At 36.0% G+C, this 19,190-nt stretch overlaps 1 protein-coding gene, 1 long non-coding RNA gene and 1 pseudogene across 18 annotated transcripts in view; 1 reads left to right on the top strand and 2 right to left on the bottom strand.

Moving 5' to 3' along the window:
* Positions 1-18,737, top strand: part of LOC148695606 (protein TRIGALACTOSYLDIACYLGLYCEROL 4, chloroplastic-like) — a 32,534-nt pseudogene extending 13,797 nt beyond the window's left edge. Inside the window, exon 4 of the transcript XR_015964759.1 lies at positions 18,329-18,737. The product of XR_015964759.1 is annotated as a protein TRIGALACTOSYLDIACYLGLYCEROL 4, chloroplastic-like (transcript). The remainder of the gene's footprint in view (positions 1-18,328) is intronic.
* LOC137734289 (receptor kinase-like protein Xa21) lies at positions 7,614-11,030 on the bottom strand. The gene is made up of 2 exons (XM_088697884.1): positions 8,290-11,030; positions 7,614-8,149 (listed from the first exon to the last, which is right to left on the bottom strand). Exons 1-2 carry the CDS (start codon positions 10,970-10,972, stop codon positions 7,794-7,796), a joined length of 3,039 nt encoding a protein of 1,012 aa, XP_088554010.1. The 5' UTR covers positions 10,973-11,030; the 3' UTR covers positions 7,614-7,793.
* Positions 12,608-18,140, bottom strand: LOC137735743 (uncharacterized). Of its 16 annotated transcripts, none has more exons than XR_015964771.1 (10): positions 17,905-18,025; positions 17,668-17,740; positions 17,541-17,565; positions 16,078-16,142; positions 15,054-15,149; positions 14,243-14,370; positions 13,682-13,737; positions 13,525-13,589; positions 13,349-13,441; positions 12,608-13,216 (listed from the first exon to the last, which is right to left on the bottom strand). It is a non-coding gene; the product is annotated as an uncharacterized LOC137735743 (long non-coding RNA). The 16 variants fall into 16 exon arrangements; XR_015964770.1 differs by having other exon boundaries at positions 13,682-13,745; XR_015964761.1 differs by having other exon boundaries at positions 12,608-13,129; positions 13,169-13,216; positions 13,682-14,370.
* Positions 18,738-19,190: the final 453 nt, after the last annotated feature.

Genomic DNA, 19,190 nt, shown 5'->3' on the forward strand with positions numbered 1-19,190 from the left:
TTATGATATATTAATGTGCATTGTTATTTTATTTGTTAGGACTTAGGATGGACAGGTCTAGTAGCCAATCTAGTACACCTATGGTCTCAGTATTAGGAAAACGAAAACAAACCCAACCTAGTGGTACCCTTCAACTAGGCACTCCCTCACCTCAAGATTATTTGCATAATGATTATTATGAAGATTGTTGGGATGATGATCCGGATATGGAGGAGGATATTGCATTAGAACAAATAGAAGAAGAGGGGGAAGAGGGGGAAGAGGAAGTAGAAGAAGAAGAAGTAGTGAGACAATGGGAGAGTCCTCCTCGGAAAAAGGGCAATAGGAGAAAGGGTCCAAGTCCGGCGTGGAATGATGCTAAGAGGGTAACGATCACCGATAATAATGGGGAGAAATCTTTCATGGCCGAATGCAAGCATTGCAAACTCTTAGTACCGGCACACCCTATAATTCATGGGACGACGGGAATTCTTAAGCATTTGAGGAAATGCCCGGGTTCTAGTCTCTTTGAGAATGTGGATCTGAAGCAACCTACATTGACACAAGTGAGGATGGGAGGTCCGGTTGTCACTCACACTTTCAATCAAAAAAGACTTGATAGGAGATGTGTGAGGTGGATTATAATAGCGGAGATGCCTTTTAGGGTGGTTGATCAAGAAGACTTTCGAGATTTTATTCGTGATTTGAATCCAAAATACAAACTTCCTAATAGGCATAAGGTGGCGGCGGCGGTTTTGGAGTTGTATGTTGAAGAGAATGCTAAAATAAAAAGTGTGATTGAGGGGTTGAGAGTGAGCATTACAACCGACACTTGGACCTCAATTCAAATGATAAACTACATGGTCATCACGGCCCATTTTTTGGACACTAATTGGGGGTTGCATAAGAGGATCCTAAACTTTGTCCAAGTTACTTCTCATAAGGGTGATGATATTGGAAGATGTCTAGAGGTTTGCTTGAATGATTGGGGCATTGACAAGGTGTTTAGCATTACCGTTGACAATGCTAGTGCAAATGACACCGCCATTGCATACATGAAAAGAAGACTCAAGTCAAATGGTACTCTTTTACTTGACGGGGCTTACTTGCACATGAGGTGCGCTTGTCACATCCTCAATTTGATAGTTAAGGATGGAATGACGGAGCTTAGTTGTGAAATTGATGCCATAAGAAATTGTGTGAAGTTTATACACTCATCCCCGGCAAGGTTGGAGTCTTTTAGGGAATATTGTGTCTTGTTGAGATTTGATAGGATGTCAAGTATCCCTTTTGGTGTTGTCACAAGGTGGAATGCCACATATGAGATACTTAATAGTGCTTTCAAGTTTAAAGAAGTGTTCTCTAAGATGGCCTTTGAGTGTGACTCTTTTATTGCTTACTTTAAAGAGGAGGTCTTGAAAGAGGTTGATGGGGTGACAAGAAAGACCAAGCGGGTGGGTCCTCCGGAGGTGGATGATTGGGAAAGGTCGATGAGTTTTGCTCACTTTCTTAAAAAGTTTTATGATGCCACCTTGACATTGAGTGCAACCCTTACTCCAACATCACACTTAATACTTAGCACAGTGATTGCCTTGCAAGTGGAGATACAAGAACAAATTTTAAACGCCTCTAATGCCACTTTGCAAAGTGTGGCTACCTCAATGAAGCTCAAGTTTGACAAATATTGGGGTCACATTGAAAAGGTGAATCCTATTCTCTTTGTAGCCCAAGTACTCGACCCTAGGTACAAATTTGATATGTTGGAGACAAATTTAGAAGAGCTCGGCTATGGATGGGACAAAATAAAGGAGGAGAAAGTAAGGGTTAAAGGCTATGTAACCGAGTTGTATAATGCATACAAGGAGGGAGTGGTCCTTAGTAGTAGTAGTACTAGTAGTACTAGTAGTAGTGCTACCTCAAATGTGGAGCAAAGATCAAGTGTTGTACTAGATGATGTGGGGGGTGTGATTGTAGATATTGATGTTGCTTCAAGGATGACAAAGAAGATCCAACGAAAGAGAGCGGAGGCACAACAAAATGAGATAGCCAATGAAGTGGATATGTATTTCAATGATCCACATCAAAGCCTAACATATGAGGGTTTCAATCTTTTGGATTGGTGGAAAGGAAATTGTGCTCAATATCCAACTCTTAGTAAAGTTGCTAAGGATGTTTTGGCCCTTCCTAGTAGCACCGTTGCTAGTGAGAATGCCTTTAGTCTTGGTGGGAGAGTTGTTGATCCTTTTAGAACTTCCTTAACACCTAAAACGGTTGAGGCTTTAGTGTGTACTAGTGATTAGCTTAGAGGAAAAGAATTTTGTTTCTATAAGGAGCCTACACTTGACGAATTCCATTTCTACAAGGAGCTTGAACGCTTAGAAAGAAGTAAGTAAACAATTTAATTTCCTCTTTTATTTTCTTAGTATTTATTATCTATTAGACTATAATTCAATGTAAATGATTTGTGGTTTATTGTTTTAGGCACGGCTAATTTGGGAGGTGAGGAGAATACAACACAAGAAAATGAAATGCCACCTCCACCTCCTCGACCACTCCAAGTTGAAGTTCAACAACGTCAAAATCAATCACTACCTCCACGACCACCCATTGCAAGAGGAAGGGCTCAACCATCAACATCAAGGGGAAGAGTACAAGTACCAACAAGAAGGGAGCAACCACAAGCATCAACAAGATGAAGGGGACGAAGGGGCCGAAGAGGCCAACAATATTTATAGACTTTAAGCTTTGCTTTTTAGCTTTTGGGTTTGTTACTTTATTTATTTTAAAACCTTGGCTTGTAACTATTATTTTTGCTTTTGAGTTTGTTACTTTATTTATTTTAAAACCTTGGCTTGTAACTATTATTTTTGGTTTTGGGTTGGGTACATAATTTATTTTTATTGCATGCATGATGCATGTGTAGTGGGCAAATTGAAACTTTGTTATTATTGAAACTTTGTGCACAAATGGGTAGTGGGTAGATTGAAACTTAATTTTAGCCCAAAAACATAATATGTCAAATTTTAGCCCAAAAACATAATATGTCAAATTTTAGTCCAAAAGCCCAAAAACATTTCGGGATTCCCGATTTGTCCCGAAATCCCAAAATTATTTCAGGATTCCCGAAAATTTGGTTTGGGATTGGTATTGAATTTGGGATTCCCAAAAATTTCGGTTTGGGAATCGGGACAAGGGTTTCGGTATGGGATCCCATACCGAACCACCCCTAGTCATGCGTCATGTAGTCACGATCTCTAGAAGCAATTTAAACTCTTCCCGAATTTCCTGAATTATCGCGATCAACAGAGAGAGATACTTGATCAAAAAAAGACAATATTGTCTTTTCTCCCATGGTTGCAGTAGGCTTAGGTAGTTAGGTTTAAGATTTTCAGTGTCAATTGCCAAGAACAAGCCACACGACAAGAATTAGGATTATTGTGCTACTTAAAGTTGATGGAATCGTCCCATGGAAGAAATTTCCATGCATGTCTAGGTACTCTAATTTTATACAACTAACTACACTTTGCTGGAATTTCACTGAATAACATGTTTTCAAAGATATCTATATGCTCAAGATTTATTAAAATTCCTACATCCTTTGGTAGGGAGCCAAGAAAATGATCTTGAGGTAAACTAAATATATACAAGTTCAACAGACCAATAATTTCTTGCGATATGATACCGCTAAAACTGTTCTCACCAAGATATAAGAGCCTCAAATTCTGACACACTATTAAACTTGGCAGGATATTGCCTGGAAGTTGTTGCCTTTTAAGCTTAACTCATTTAATTGACTTAAATTTCCGAAAGAGGATGTAAGATTGCCAAAGAGAGAGAGTTCCTACTCAAATTTAATAGATATAACTTGTGAAGCTTTCCTACACCAGGGGGAATGTGACCTGATAATTGGTTCTCAGCATCCCCAAAACCTCCAAGCTAGCCAAATTTACAATCTCATTCGGGATACTTCCTAATATTTTATTTTGTGCAATATGGAATATTTGAAGAGAAGAAGACAGGTTTCCTAAGCATTGAGGTAACGTGCCCCCAAACTTGTCGGTAAACATTTCGAGAAATTCTTGACCCAAAAAAAGAAAAAAGAAAAAAAAAACATTTCGAGAAATTCTAAATGGGCGGCATTAGGGATTGGCAAATACTCATTGGTTATGAGTAATCGTGGTTACCCGCCCATTTAAATTAAACGGTTACGGTTATAGGTAACTGTTTAGATAAATAAACGGTTATGGGTATAACCGTTTACCCGCGAAATTTAAATGGGCGGTTATGGGTATTAACCGTGGTTATAAACAGGTAACTGTTTACCCATTTATTTTATATATGTAAAATTAACACAAATCATGTTCTCGATCCAATAATACTTAGCACCCAATAAATTAGCAAGGAATTCATCGGTCCTTCTCTCAATAACACTACTACAAGAATGATGATTCTCATCATCAAGGAATTCGCCAAATTAATTTAAATTCCTTGCGAGTAACCATGAAATTGACAGAAATGCTTTGACAGAAATGTCTTCTAAACAATTTTTGTAACCCAATAATACTTACCAAATATTATATTTACCTTCATTGGTAGCAGTTAAAAATATCGTCCTTAAACTATTATTTCAATTATTAGAATTGTATAAGGACTTAAAAAATTAAAATACGGAAATGTATGATGAATGTACCTATAACAGTGTTTAATTATTAAAAAAAAAGAAAATTATGAATTTTTTTTTTTTTTTTTAATTTTCAAGTTGTTAAAAAACATGTAGACGGGGTATGGGTATAACCGTTTAGGCAATTACCCAATCAGTAAACGGTTATGCACGTATGAGCATAAACAGTTATGGGTAAATAATCGCGGTTACTCGCCCACCATAACCGTTGCCCACCATGGCATTGCTCAAATCACAGAGAAAGGTCGAGTCGTCAATTCCCCCACTTTTGAGATGGTTGTTAGCAAGGATTAACCACTCAAGCTTATGCAAATCTGTCAAAGGAGGGACCTTTTCACGCGATGATGGTGGGTGATTTGGTCCTGCGTGTAGAATGAGTCCCCTTAACTTTACATGGTTGTTGATTTGTGGATCTTTTACGTGTGACTCACTAATTGGGTCTCATGTGAGGGAGCGTGTTAAAATGTCCTACATTGACCTTATCAATGACAAAAGAAGAGTTTAAGTATCATTACCTCAATCTAACTAACATCGAGGTTTTTTAAGATAAAGCCCAACAACTGACAAATTATGCAAATAATACTTACCAAGTTGATAACAATACCAATGTTGTTAGAAATGGGCATTCAATCTGTCACTTTAATAATTCTACAAGACCAACTTTAAGGTGATCGGCTTTTGTGCATCAACACTTTGTTGTAAATTATCTGATTCCAAATTTTTAAATATTTGGACTTGACTCGCCAAATATGGGTCAAGTATATTGTCTCTAGTGTTGGAAAGTGCCACGGTAGATTGGTAGATACATAGCTCTAGCATTCATCAAATAGTACTGACCGACCGGCTTGTTGGAAAGTAGCTTCTAAACTGTCTATTTTCTAGCTTAGCTTACAAGTTAAGCTGGAAAAAGTGTGCTAGTAGACTTTGCCATGGTCAAGTTAGGGTTGGAAATTGCCCATCTATACAGATTTAGCAGACTTTTCTCTTTCTTAACAATTATTTATTTAATTCACAAACACTGTAGTTTTAATATATATATATATATATATATATTATGGACTTGACTTGATATATATGGGTCGACCATATTGTCTCATTGAACAGTGCCATGGTAAACTGGTAGATGTATAGCTGGCATTCATAAATCATTACTGGCCGACAAGCTTTAAATAAGGGGTTGGTTTTGTTTCTATTTTCTAGCTTACCTTACAAGTTAAGTTGGAAACAATGCGCTCGTAGACTCTGGCAGGGTCAAGTTGGTGTTGGAAATTGCCATCTAAATAGCATTAGGAGTCTAGATTTCAAATTAGAAATATTTTTTTTCAAAATATCAAACTTTTTCACCGACCCCTTTGCACCTAACAATTATTTGTCTAACCCACCAACTTTATCGCATTATTAAACAAATATATATATATATATATATATATATATATATATATATTTAACTTTCTAATAAACTTCTTAAGGAAAAATATAGAAAGTGAGGGCAGGAAAGGGACGGTAAGAGAGAAAGCACTCTCAACTTTCTATAATTGCTTATTTTCTCTTGTAGCCTTACACCTTTAATTATACTAATTATGTGGGTTTTACTTGCCTTACAAGTAACACGAGTCTTCCAAATCTTATTGGAATCCTACTTCTAGATTTACAAAATCACACTCTTAAATAATATTAACTACGATACTTCCCCTTGATGTGTAAAGCTTAAGAAATAGTTGTATCAGGTTTTTTCGGATGATTGTTGGAGCCTTCAATTGGCATATAGAGAGTCACACATGCAATCTAGATCAAGGTTGCTTAAAGGAAACATAAACTCACAAAACTAACAATGGTATAACAACTGATGGAGGCACATAAGGACTATAGTAGTCCAAGGCCTACCCTGACTTGAAAAAATAAGATTAGTAGTAACTTATTTCTATTGCTTTGCAACCCTTCTCAATACTTTTAAAAAAATTCAATCATTATTTATCTTTTTCATCCAACAGATCTCATCCCAAAATTAAGTATAATATTTCAAATGATCATTTATCACAAATCAATAACATTTAAATTAAAACCCATCATTCACTTTAATTAAAAAAAAAATCGTCTTTCATGTATGCATTGGTAGAGCTATTCCCCCTATTCTTCTTGAATTTCATATATTTAGCCATTCTAAATTTCAAATTTATTGAATAAAGACAATAAGGTTTGTAAAACTCTATTATTCTCTATAACATATTTGTTTCTATTCTATCCTACCTCTTACTTGGGTTTTAGGATTTGCAAAATTCCAGTAATTCTCTCTATTGAATTTGATAATTCTTTCAATGGTGTAGATGACATCATGCAATGGTTCCAAAATATGAAATTCATCGAGAGTAATTATGATTACTATGAATAGATAAATTATCTATGTATACAAGATGAGACGGAAAAAAATTTCCTTACTAGGAATTGGAATCACTTCAAAAGAATGAAACTTGAAAGTGAGGACGAATTCAAAAGAGGAAGTAAAACAAAGAAATAGTCGAAGAAAAATAAATAAATAAACATCGAAAGAAACACATCTTCAAATTGTTAAGCTTCCCCTAAACAAATGCTTTCCAAAAAATAATGAAATGCAACATGCAAATGATATATATATAATTTGTATGAGAAGCCAATCATTATACCAACAAGAATGATAGAGTACAAAAACACATGTAGTTTTGAATCCTTCTTCACAAACTAGCACATTCTCTAAAGTATAACATGTTTGAGCAATATAGCCGACGTTACAAAATGTAATTAAGTCTTACATCATCAACTTAACTTTAACCCTTAACCTTACCAGACATAGGCTCCACTTGTCACTTAAAGTGTTTTGGGGTGAATATACACAAAACATCTTTACATGAATGCTCTATCATAGACCTGCAAATTGATCCCGTCTCCACTTGTCACTTAATGTTTGGTAAAGCTAGAATTTCATCGATCAAGCATAATTCGTATGCAAATAAGTTTGTTTGGCAAGCATTGATCAACTAGCCATATGTACTGTATTTTTTTATTTAACAAATACGAGAACTCTCTCACATAAAATATATTAATATTACATGCTTTACCACGTACTAACAATAAGCTTCTATTCACATATACCACTTGCTCAAAGTTTGTTTCTGATCCGACACATTTGTGCCATAGCATCACTGATGTCCAATCTTTCTCTAGGCAACTCTGCTGAGCAAGCAACACCAATTTCTAAAACTGACATTAAACTTTTTTCAATTTGGACGTGATTCCTTTTGCTATCCTCGTCATGACAATCACTCTCTTGAACAAGAACAGGATCCAAAACCTCTTCCACTTTCTCCGGCAGAGCTGCCTTCACAAAGTTATGAAGGTTTGAAGCTCCCTCAAACATGTTATCGGTTGGTCGCTTTCCTGTAAATATTTCCAACAGGAGGATACCAAAGCTGTACACATCACCTTGTGTCCACACTTCATGTCCCATGCCATATTCTGCATTCCACAATTCAGAACATTATATTCTAATTTTCTAGTGAAGTGCTAAAAGCCCATTTCATATTTGAAAATTTTAAAATAAATACTGCACAATCTTAAAATACTAGCTAGGAAAAAATAGACAACTGTGTATTTACCTGGAGGAGCATAACCAATAGTTCCCTTGATCCCTAAAGAACTTGATTGATTTCCCGAAGAATTTTCAGCAGCTTTTGGGAGGAACCTCACCAACCCAAAGTCACCTACATGTGCAACCATGTCCTCATTGAGAAGAATATTGCTGGGTTTGAGGTCGCAATGAACTATTGGCGTCTCACAATGATGATGGAGATAATCCAGTGCCATAGAAACATCAATAACAATATTCAACCTCTGAGAAATTGTTAAGCTCCTTGGCCTCTGACTTGTCTCACCAATTGTATGAGTTGGATGCAACCATTCCTCCAAGCTCCCGTTAACCATGAACTCATAAATTAAGGCCTTGAAGTCGTGACCGCGATAATCAAAACCAGAACATGCCGAGAGGACCTTGACAAGATTATGGTGTCTAATATTTCTTAAAGCCTCGCACTCAGCAATAAAACTTTTGTAAGCTCCCAAACGAGCAAGGTTGAGTACTTTGACAGCAATTGTTTCACCTTGCTCAAGTACTCCTTTATAGACAGACCCAAAACTGCCCATACCAATCAAGTTGACAGAGGAAAATCCATCAGTAGCTTTGAGAAGACTTTGGTAAGAGACTGAGATAAATTTTTCTGAATCACTTGAAGTCCCCTCTATTTTTGCCCTCTGTGGCCGACGGAGGTACAAAAAGACTAGTGCAAAAGTAACCCCAAGAATCCCACAAACCAGAGAAATTATCAATTTCATTTTTGGGCTTAATCCTCCGTTGTTGGAATGTTGGAGTTTGCACTTGGGCAAATGGAATCCAGGAATTCCCCCACAAAGCTTGCTATTTCCTTCAATCGATGTGGCAGTTGCATTCCTGAAAATCCCCTTCATTGGTACCATGCCCTCAAAGTTGTTATAAGATAGATTCAAAGATTGCAAAACTTGAAGACGCTCTAAGAACTCTGGAATCGAGCCTGACAAGTTGTTGTGAGAAAGATATAATTCTTTGATTCCTCTTAGTGAACTCAGAGATGATGGAATCGTCCCTTGAAAGAAGTTTCCTTGCAGGTCAAGAGATTCAATTTTTATGCAACTACCAAGACTTGTTGGAATTTCCCCATACAGCATGTTTTGAGAAACACGAAAATTCTCCAGATTTATCAAATTTCCTACTTCTTTGGGAAGGAAACCAGTCAACTGATTTTTAGAGAAATCCAATTCCACATAGGAAGATGACAGACCAATGACTTGAGGGGATATGATACCGCTGAGGTTGTTATTAGCAAGAGTCAAGGCAATCAATTTCCGGCACTTACCTAGACTTGAGGGAATATTGCCGTCAAGTTTGTTACCGGCTAAACTCAATATGGATAGTTCACTTAAATTCCCAAATGACGATGGGATATAGCCGGAGAGATTGTTAAAACCCAAATCTAATTCGTACAACTTCCGAAGCTTTCCCACATCAGTGGGGATGCTTTCTGAAAATTGGTTCTGGGCAAACCAAATGCTCTCTAGCTTAGCCAGATTTCCAATCCCATGGGGGATGCTTCCCGATATTTTATTGTGTTCTACATGCAAGAATACAAGAGAGGAAGACAAGTTGGCCATGCATTGAGTTAAATTGCCCCCAAAATTGTTTGTATCGAACATCAGTTGTTGTAAACGGGTAGCATTAGTCAGATCGCAAACAAAGCTCAAGTCATCGATTTCCCCCCTTCCAAGGTTGTTGTAAGCAATATTCAAGGACTCAAGATTAACTAAACTTTTCAAAGAAGGAACTTTCCCCTGAAATTTGTTTCCTTCCATCCAAAGATAAGTTAGAGTTGAGGCATTAGATAACGAAATGGGAAGAGGTCCAGTAAATTTGTTGTGGCCGACCCCTAAATATTCTAGAGTTGGAAAGACGATACCTAGGTTTGGAGGTAAAGTGCCTTGGATTCTGTTGACTGTAACGTCAATGATACTAATGGAAGAGAGATTATAGAGTGAGGGAGGGATCACATCTGAGAACCTATTACCACCCAAACCAAGAACTTTAAAATTGGCCATTTGACCAAAGATATCTGGAATACTCCCATAAAAATCATTACCAGGTGCCATAAGCAACTCAAGAGATGATAAATTGGCAAAGGAGTAAGGGATACTTCCTGTAAGTTTGTTGAAGAGTATCGAAATTATTCTCAACTTCGACAAAGTGCCAACCTCCTCAGGAAGTCTTCCTACCAGAAAATTCCCACCAAAAGCAATTCTGGTTAGTTGAGAGCAACGCGATAAGTTTGAGGGAATTTCACCGGTAAGGGAATTATTCTCCCAAACTATATCTTGCAATCTTGAGAGACGGCCGATTTCTGGAGGAATTTTGTGGCTCAAGTTATTGTTGGTGAGAGAAAGTACTCTCAAAAAACTCAAATTCCCAACTTGTGGTGACAGAGAGCCTGAAAGATTGAAGGACTGCAGGTTCAACACCGTGACTCTCTTGTGACGACGACCACATGTGACACCACGCCAATTGCAAAAATGGTTGGTTTCGTTCCATGAAGTCAAGGCTTCAACAGGGTCATAGGTTATCCTCGCCTTGATTTCAAGCAAGGCCAATCGATCTGTCTCATTTCCACTCAGTCTCAAGGCAAGGCATGAGTGAAAAATAAGGATACGAAAGCAAAAATATGAGAAAAGCAAAACTGAAAAGAACTTGTTCATCCCCATGGTGGTTGCTACTTGTTATATGCTTACAGCAGCTCTGAGGAGAATACATCTAATTTATAAGCAAACTGCCGCATAATGCAAATACGTTGAGGCATATTCATCCCCCAAAACACGCAATTACTGTCCTAGTTAATGATGCCACAGTATTGGGGTCGGTTTTGTTTAACATTTTGCGGGCTTTTTTTGCATGAATCGGATTGGAAATTAGTTTTTAATTTTCATTTCAAAAATTTTGGATCAAGATAATCTCAAATTTTTTGAAACATAATTCGGAAACTCATATATTGTACAGTTCTTTCATTGAGTAACCACTGAGGCACCTGTTATTCACTAACTCATTGTACACTTCTTTAATATTTTGCAAGTAACTAACTTAGCATCAGATCGGTCACTTACTACGGTTTAGTGGTGTTCCTCTTTCACTTGTAAGTGAGAGGTCTCACAAACAAAAAAAAAAAAAATCACTCAGCACCAGATTATAGAACGGAATAAGTATACACCATGTGGGTCAACTATATTGTCTCTAGTGTTGGAAAATGCCATGATACACTGATATATAGTGGTTAGGAATCAAGATAAGGAGGGTGCAAAGTGCGGTAAGTAATCAAGATAAGGAGAATGCTAATTGAATCCAAGGACGACCCCTCCACGGGTCCATTATGTTTTAGAAATTAAGATAAGGCTTGACTGGTCATTAGGAAATTATCATGGTTTGGGGGCTAGGGTTGAAGGATGGGGGGAAATTTTTTTGGGAAATACTAGAAAAAATGTCCATGCGTTGCTGCAGGACTTGAATGCACCAGCTTTAATAAAACACATTTTAACCTGGAAAAAAATTCAACATAATCATGAACAAACAAAAGGGATAGATGAGTTAATGGTGTTGGTAAGATAAGCAGTTTGGCTTTTATATAGATTCAACCGAGCTGATTACAAAAGATATGGTTGCAAAAAATGCTTTCTTTGTTTCCCTGAGAAACAGAAGCAACATGCATTTTACACATATATTGCCCTTGAAGTTAAGATGGCAAAATATATGTCCTACAGGCCAGCCACCTGTTTTAGCAGTTAAACAAAAAAACATAAAAAGTGTTTCGTTCTTGTTTCAGCAGCTAGGCAATTAAGTAGAAGAATGTTTGTTCAAGTTGATGCAAAGAGAGTTCACCTTATACATCAACACTAAGCAAAATTAACTGGGTTAGTTTGTTGATATGCAACCCAAAATTAACACTAACAAAAATAGCACTTGAATCAAATGCATAAACAAAAGCAGATGTTAAGCATGAGAAAAAATTACATGGAAAAGAAAACAATGTTAAATATCCTAGGTGCTCCAATTATAATTATTCTCTATTTCTGTATATTTAAACTACCAATTATCAGCACAAACATTTCATTTCCTTGCAACTACCACAACCACATATAAAACATACTTGATAGAGCATGTAATTGCTTTAACTACATCTTTATTAAAAAATTCATCGGGTGGGAAATGCAGAGCGTTGCAATGGAAACATGAAGACCGAATATAGTAGTGTGAATTAAGTGTGCCGCATGATATATCAATGTCAACATTTCATATTTACTTAAAATAGCCCCAAAGATTATATGATAATACAGAACTCGCCAAACCACTTACCCTAACAAAAAAATGCCGAGAATAAACTTGTGTCAATATGTAGCCAAAGGGAGACATAAACTACAAATCAACAGTGACTAAAAACAAAATCTCAGAGACCACACATGCACAAACATGCAGCAAAAAGAAAAAGAAAAATTGTTGGAAAAACTGACCCTTAATTGTGATTCTACAGATCATGTACAACCCTCTCCTAAAACCAAACTAAACACAAGATAAGCTAAATAACAAATGACTTCATTCAATAAATTTACAAAATTAACTGCAAATCACTAAATTAGCCTCTTGAATTCGGCCAGAGTACTCATCAGGAAACTCAACATTTTTCAGAATATGATTAGCATTTTGACCAGTCATTTTCAATGTGAATTTCACACTTGGTTTCGACTCTAGCATTGTCAACCACTTTTGTTCCAAATCTCGTATTCCAGTAACCGGTCCCAACATCTTGCACTTTAATAAAAGAGCATTGTAAGATTGTAGAGATGCATAGAACAGATAAAGTTAATGACAGAGAGCTAAGCTACTTCACCTCTTCTATAAGTCCACATCTCCACCCAAGCCTAAACATCCCGACATTGCCCCAATAGGTGTGTCGTCCTGACCTGCAAGATTTACAAAGAAGAAGCAGAGAAATCGATGTATAAGCACAGAGCCTGTCATCCAAAATTCAAAGCTGAAAACAGACAGAAGAATTAAAGAGTTGTGCCTATGAAAAAAAATGAGAGAGCAGGTACCAGAACAATCTATGAAGAAAAAGAATTTGAGGTGAATGAGTGGATAAATTGCTACATAAAAAGCTCATTTCAGATCGATGATCCCTTTCTCACCTTAATAACATTTAACAATTACAATTAGTAAAATTTTCTTAATAAGGGGAAAGGCGGAAGGAATAAGGATTAGAAATGGAAACCTTATATAGTGATTAAGACCCTTAAATTAACTTGCGAAGCTTGAATAGTCCGTCCCTTCACGCAGCTGCAAGAACCAATCGTTAATTTGGAAATTATTCAATACGTGTTAAAACATGAATCAGAAAAGGCACAAAGCAAAAAACAAAAATCATTTACCTTAACGACAAAGCACTCTGGAGTCTAAACGGATACATTATCTTATTGTTTAAAAACTGAAAATCTACAAAGTGTTAATATTTGCACATATATCAGAAAAAGCATTATCGCTTGGAAAACCGACAACTGTAACGTAAACTACTAAATACCAAATTAAATACTCGAACATGACAACCCCAAACATAAACAAAATTCTATATGAATTCAAAAAAAATATTAATTAGGGAAAAGAATCCCAAACATAAACAAAATCCCAAACCAATTAAATAAAACTCAGGCCAACCCGTGCATTCCTCATCTTTCCCTCCTTCCCTTGTTTTTTTTTTTTTTTTACCCTCATGCCATTAATCTCTATCCTCTTAGAATTGTATAAACAACGGCAGAAAACATCAATACAGTAATGAAAATAAACAGAGACCTTAAGGAAAGAAAAAAAAAACCCAATTACGCATCAACTTCATGTTTCTATAAAAGAGATGAGATTATTGGAGATACAGAACCTTGGTTAGAGTGCAAGAGCAAGACTGAATGAAATGATGAATCTTAAAAGAGAGATATTACATGGATCAATCGTCATCATAGAAACATGGAAACTGGTAGTGCAGATGGATGCCTCAGGATCCTCAGCCCCACAAAAGTCGTAGAACTTGGCAGCATATGGTGGATTGTTGGGTCCCAATTCATAGTACCTTAAATTGATAAAAAAAAAAAAAACGTCAATCAAGTAAAGCTGTCATTTCTAATTAATCAAATACCAGACCCTAAGAAATATATAAGCATAGTTATTGAAGAGCAATTTCTCTCTCTCTCTCTCCCCCATCAATATTTCCAGTCGACTGGGAAATAGAAAATACAACCCAAAATGCCCAAAAAGCAGAAGCTCAAAGACAAAAATAGAAAATTAAAAAAGGCATTCGAAAAGAGAAAGTCGTTGAAATTTACCCGAAATGTACAGAGATCCAGGACTCACAGATAAATTAATTTCAGGATCAAACACTAAAGGGATGCGAAACTTTACCCTTTTCACATTTGCAGGTACCAAAATCAATTTACAAAATTAAGGTTAGGGTTTTCATAATCTGAATTAGGTAATGAAAGTCATGTGAAAAGTTCGGAAATAACCAAACTAACATCCAATTTAGTACACACCTAATAAAAACATAAGTAAGAAACTATTTCCAATTCATCATTCATTTATCAAACACAGTAATACAGTCATAGAAAAACTCTTAACTCACGTACCAAAGTTGAATTAATTAAATTGGATGTTGGGGTCAAAATTTTGTGTCCGCCTAAGGATATTTGAGTCAAAGAACTCAAATTTCAGAGATACAAAACAGAGAAGCTTGTGTAAATCATTTATAAAGGCTACCTCCTTTTGGTTGAAAAACTGAAGGGTGACGCCAATTCTTCTTCTGCTTCCACCTCCTTATGGAACTTGACCCGCTAGTCATCTTTGTACGTGAAGCTGAAATCAGCAACCAGTCAGTACCTTTGGCAAGCTCATGGGGGTATGACAACATCTATGGGAAGATTATTGCAACTCTAATTAACAAAGAAGCATTCATTTGAGGATGTCAATGAGGGAGAGAAGAAGAAGAAAAGAAGAGCTAGTTGAGGAACAAAAGAATTTTGGTGCTGTATTCGGTTTGGAGGTATGGTCTTAAGAATTTACTAACTGCCTATATGATTCGCTCGCTTTCTAATTCTTTTTTACTACCTCTTCTTTCATGAAGGTATAATCATCACATTATTTTCTAACATAAAATATACAGTCAAGAGACGTTTAAAACATTGCCCATAAGTTAATTGAGATGGGTTTTGTTTGAGTAGTTGGTGACCTTCACAGTTGACCAATTACGGCTGACATGTGATTGATAGTATAGGAATATCTATTTAAAATAGTTAAAGGATTTCAAGGATGCCTCTAGACTTATTCTGTTTAGAAGATCGGGTTGAATAATAGGTTTTGACTCCAACGGATTTCTTGCATAGAAGACTTCACAAAATGATGTCAGATTTCAAATTTAAGGCATGTTTTTAAGTGCACTAAGATATCTCGAAACGTATCCTGAAGTGATACTAAAATTTCATAGAAAGAAGAAGAAAGAATAGTCCAAAATTTTACCCGTCCAGTAACTCCATCACACTTATCTCCAATCAGAGTAATGATATCCTCAACAGACATAATTGTTTTATTTTGCGTACATATTTAAACACAAAAAGTAAACATTTTCGCATCAAATTCACATATAAAATGGTCCAAAAGTGCAGGCAATGGTCGAGTAGAAACTAATGTTACCTTGAATTGATGACAATTAGTGCTTATCCTATCCAATTAACAAAGATGAGCACTATTTGTCGTTAATTCAACATAATATAAAAAGAAACTACACCTGAGCAGTGGTCACAGGAACCAATCTTGTGCGATCAGTCAAACAGTGTTTATCCTCTCAAAGATCTGCATATCCATTATAACCCAATCTTTAGTGTTGCAAAAAGTGATATGCTAATTCCAAATTCCCATAAAAGCCATCTTTCTACAACTTGAAACCAAAATTTAAGTGAATGGCCCTCCAACTAAGGTTATTGAACATGATTAACTATCCACATATGACAAGTATCCGCAACCCTCTCAACCTTGTAATCTGAATCAAGCTGGTTTCACGCATACCAATAGAAAACCAAAATATCAGTGTTTGGGGAAGTTACCTTATTTGAAATACCACTAGAAAACAGAGCATACTTTTAGGCAAATATTGTTTAAACACCCAAACATGATGTATTATCAAGAAGAAATGATGTATTATCATGAAAAAATTAGAATATCAAAGTCCTCAACAAAACATGAGGCACAATTATCACAATTAGAAAAATCACTTCTTCTGGTTATAAATATTCAATTCGAATCATTTCAAATAAAATGCACATAAATTCAAACCAGTACATGCACACAAAGGTAGGGAAAGTCATAACTGGGTCAAACATAAAAGAAAAATTTAAAGAATAGCTCAAAGAAACACTTTATCGATGAAGATTCAAGAAGGAATATGGTCAAGAACGAAACTATGAGGAATACCAAATACCTCACAGGGACACAAAACTACTTGAATGTACCCAAACGAATGTAAATCCAGCATTCTCTAAAAACTATCTCCATCCTCCATCATCTACCCTTAAGCACAACCACTAAAACTGTAAAAGACCTGAAAACCATGATCTACACGACAAATCATACAACTAATCCATAAACCAATCAGTCATCAAGCATAATCCTTTATCTTTTCCTAATTTGTTTGTGTATTCAATTTATTTGCAATGTTCCAAAACAGTGAAATGTACATGATTTCTCTTTTCCTCCTAATCTGGAAAAACAAATCAGTAGCCAATCCCAATTTAAATTAACAGAAAGGGGAAGAAAAAAAAAAAGACAAATTGAATTCAAAAGATTCTACATGATGTACCACACCACCATTTAGATTCACCATTTCTCGCTTTCACCATTTAACGTATTTAGAATGGTTATTAGGGTGATTTGCTATCTAAGACTCACTTGGGAGTTGGGAGCGAAGTTATAAGTCGCAAGCTCTTGAAATGCAGTAATGAATTTGGATAATATTGGACATGGAAGAAAATATCACATGCACAGCAAGCTACAGCTACCATAAAAATAAAAAATAAAAATAAAAAGAGAGAGATCTTAAGCAAAAACCATGAATCCAACTCAAAAATGAAATCTTCCAAATAACATCTCAAACCATAACCCAAATCAAATGCACCAAATCCCACATCAGAAAATAAATTATACAAATTGACATATTGGTAGAAACCCAACAGAGATTTTAGAGAGAGAGAGTACCAGAGGGAGTGAGATATGGTTGTACCTGGAAAGCAAAAAATCAATTATATAAATTGACTCTAACATTTGTTGACTCTAACAAATTGATACATAATAACAGTTGTTTGGGATATAGATATGGGTGTACCTGGAAAGATTAAAATTCACCATGCAAGCCGTATTCGTGGAGGACTTGCTCTGGTTCTTCCATAGTGATATACCTGATAATCAGAATGCATTTTGGCAACATTGTTATAAATAAGATGTTGATGATGATGAGTTATAACCTTACTCCATGCTATGTATAATTAACATTTAAGAGCATTATGTAAAAGATAAAAAAATAATAAAAATAAAAAGCCCATCTATTATGATCTCTGCATACCCTTGCTGTTTCGTAGGAGAGGCCGATGAACAGTGGCAGTAGAATTAAGCAACCAAGTTATGAAATACGAATTTAAAATGTACTTATTTACTGTGTCTGTAATGAATCTGTGAAATCAAATAATTAAACCCTAAAAAGCACCGCTGCAAATAGCATAAGAAAATTGAAATTAACCCTAAAGAAATTGGGAGAGAAGAATATGAAATGGGAATACCTTTCGGCCCTTTGAGTTATTGCAAACAGCATAAGTATCTTTAGTTTTTACTTTAACTATTTCCTGATGTTTGCCCCAGGGAAGGCCGGGTACGAAATTCTTTAATTGTCAAAATTAATCATTGTTAGTGATATAGTTCCCTTTCGTTTGCAAAATTAATTTGTAATGCCGTTCTCACTTCTTCTGGTCAATGGTGGCATTAAATTTTAGGTGGAGGCTGCACTGCCTGGTTTCAGGATGGGAACAACCCAGTGGCAGTTGATATGAGGGGAGACGAGGGCAATTCTTGGAGCAGTAAGAAGAGAAGTCCATTCAGTATTGATTTTTTCGGCTCTCTCTGCTATACCTTCCAGCACGGAAAATTTGGAGAGCTCTACGGTGATCTGACCTGGATTGATGCTCGCCTGGATATTTGTTCAGCTTCAGGTTTGGCTAAAAGGGTGATTAATGGTTTGAAGAGTTCCTCAGCTAATAGTGCAAAAGATCCGATGTCCTCCCCTAGGATCAATCTAATCTTTCAGTAGCAGGTATTTCTATTTATTCCTCAACTTTTTAAATGTTTCACACCTTAAGTTGTAAGAGATATTTTAAATGCAGTTATGCACAATGTGTTACAAAACCTGCATCGTCCCCATCAAATCCTCAAAACAAATCTTCCTCAAAATATTCCATCTTCACCTCCAAAATACCCACAATGTTCAAAAACGTCAAACTGGGAAAGCTACGCGTTGTGCCTTCTTTTCTTCGCCGCGGTTAAACGACTTGGTAGAAAAATCTGATATTTTGGTACAATCATCTTGAAAGACTCACGACCATCCTTCAATTGAAATCTCTAAAATTCATCCGTTTGATCACTTTTTACTCAAGAGGAAGTCGAATGCCCTGCATTGAAAATACATAATAAAGTATCAAAATTCTACCAAAATAACCAATAAACTATAACTAAGAATAGGGTAAAATAGACGGGATAATATGTACTCATCAAATACTTCCAAACTTAGCTTTTTGCATGTCCTCCAGCAAAACAAAACTCAAAAACAAAAAATAAAAACTAACAAACTAAAAACTTTAA

Source organism: Pyrus communis, chromosome 7 (genome assembly GCF_041283825.1).
Source record: "Pyrus communis isolate YQ-2024b chromosome 7, ASM4128382v1, whole genome shotgun sequence".
Classification (NCBI taxonomy): Eukaryota; Viridiplantae; Streptophyta; class Magnoliopsida; order Rosales; family Rosaceae; genus Pyrus; species Pyrus communis.

What these genes read in the sequence shown, in the direction of transcription:
- LOC137734289 (XM_088697884.1), bottom strand. Translation starts at nt 10,972, where the DNA reads ATGGGGATGAACAAGTTCTTTTCAGTTTTGCTTTTCTCATATTTTTGC. An exon ending in TATTGGTTATGCTCCTCCAG is followed by an intron (nt 8,150 to 8,289) that starts GTAAATACACAG and finishes TGTGGAATGCAG; the next exon opens with AATATGGCATGGGACATGAA.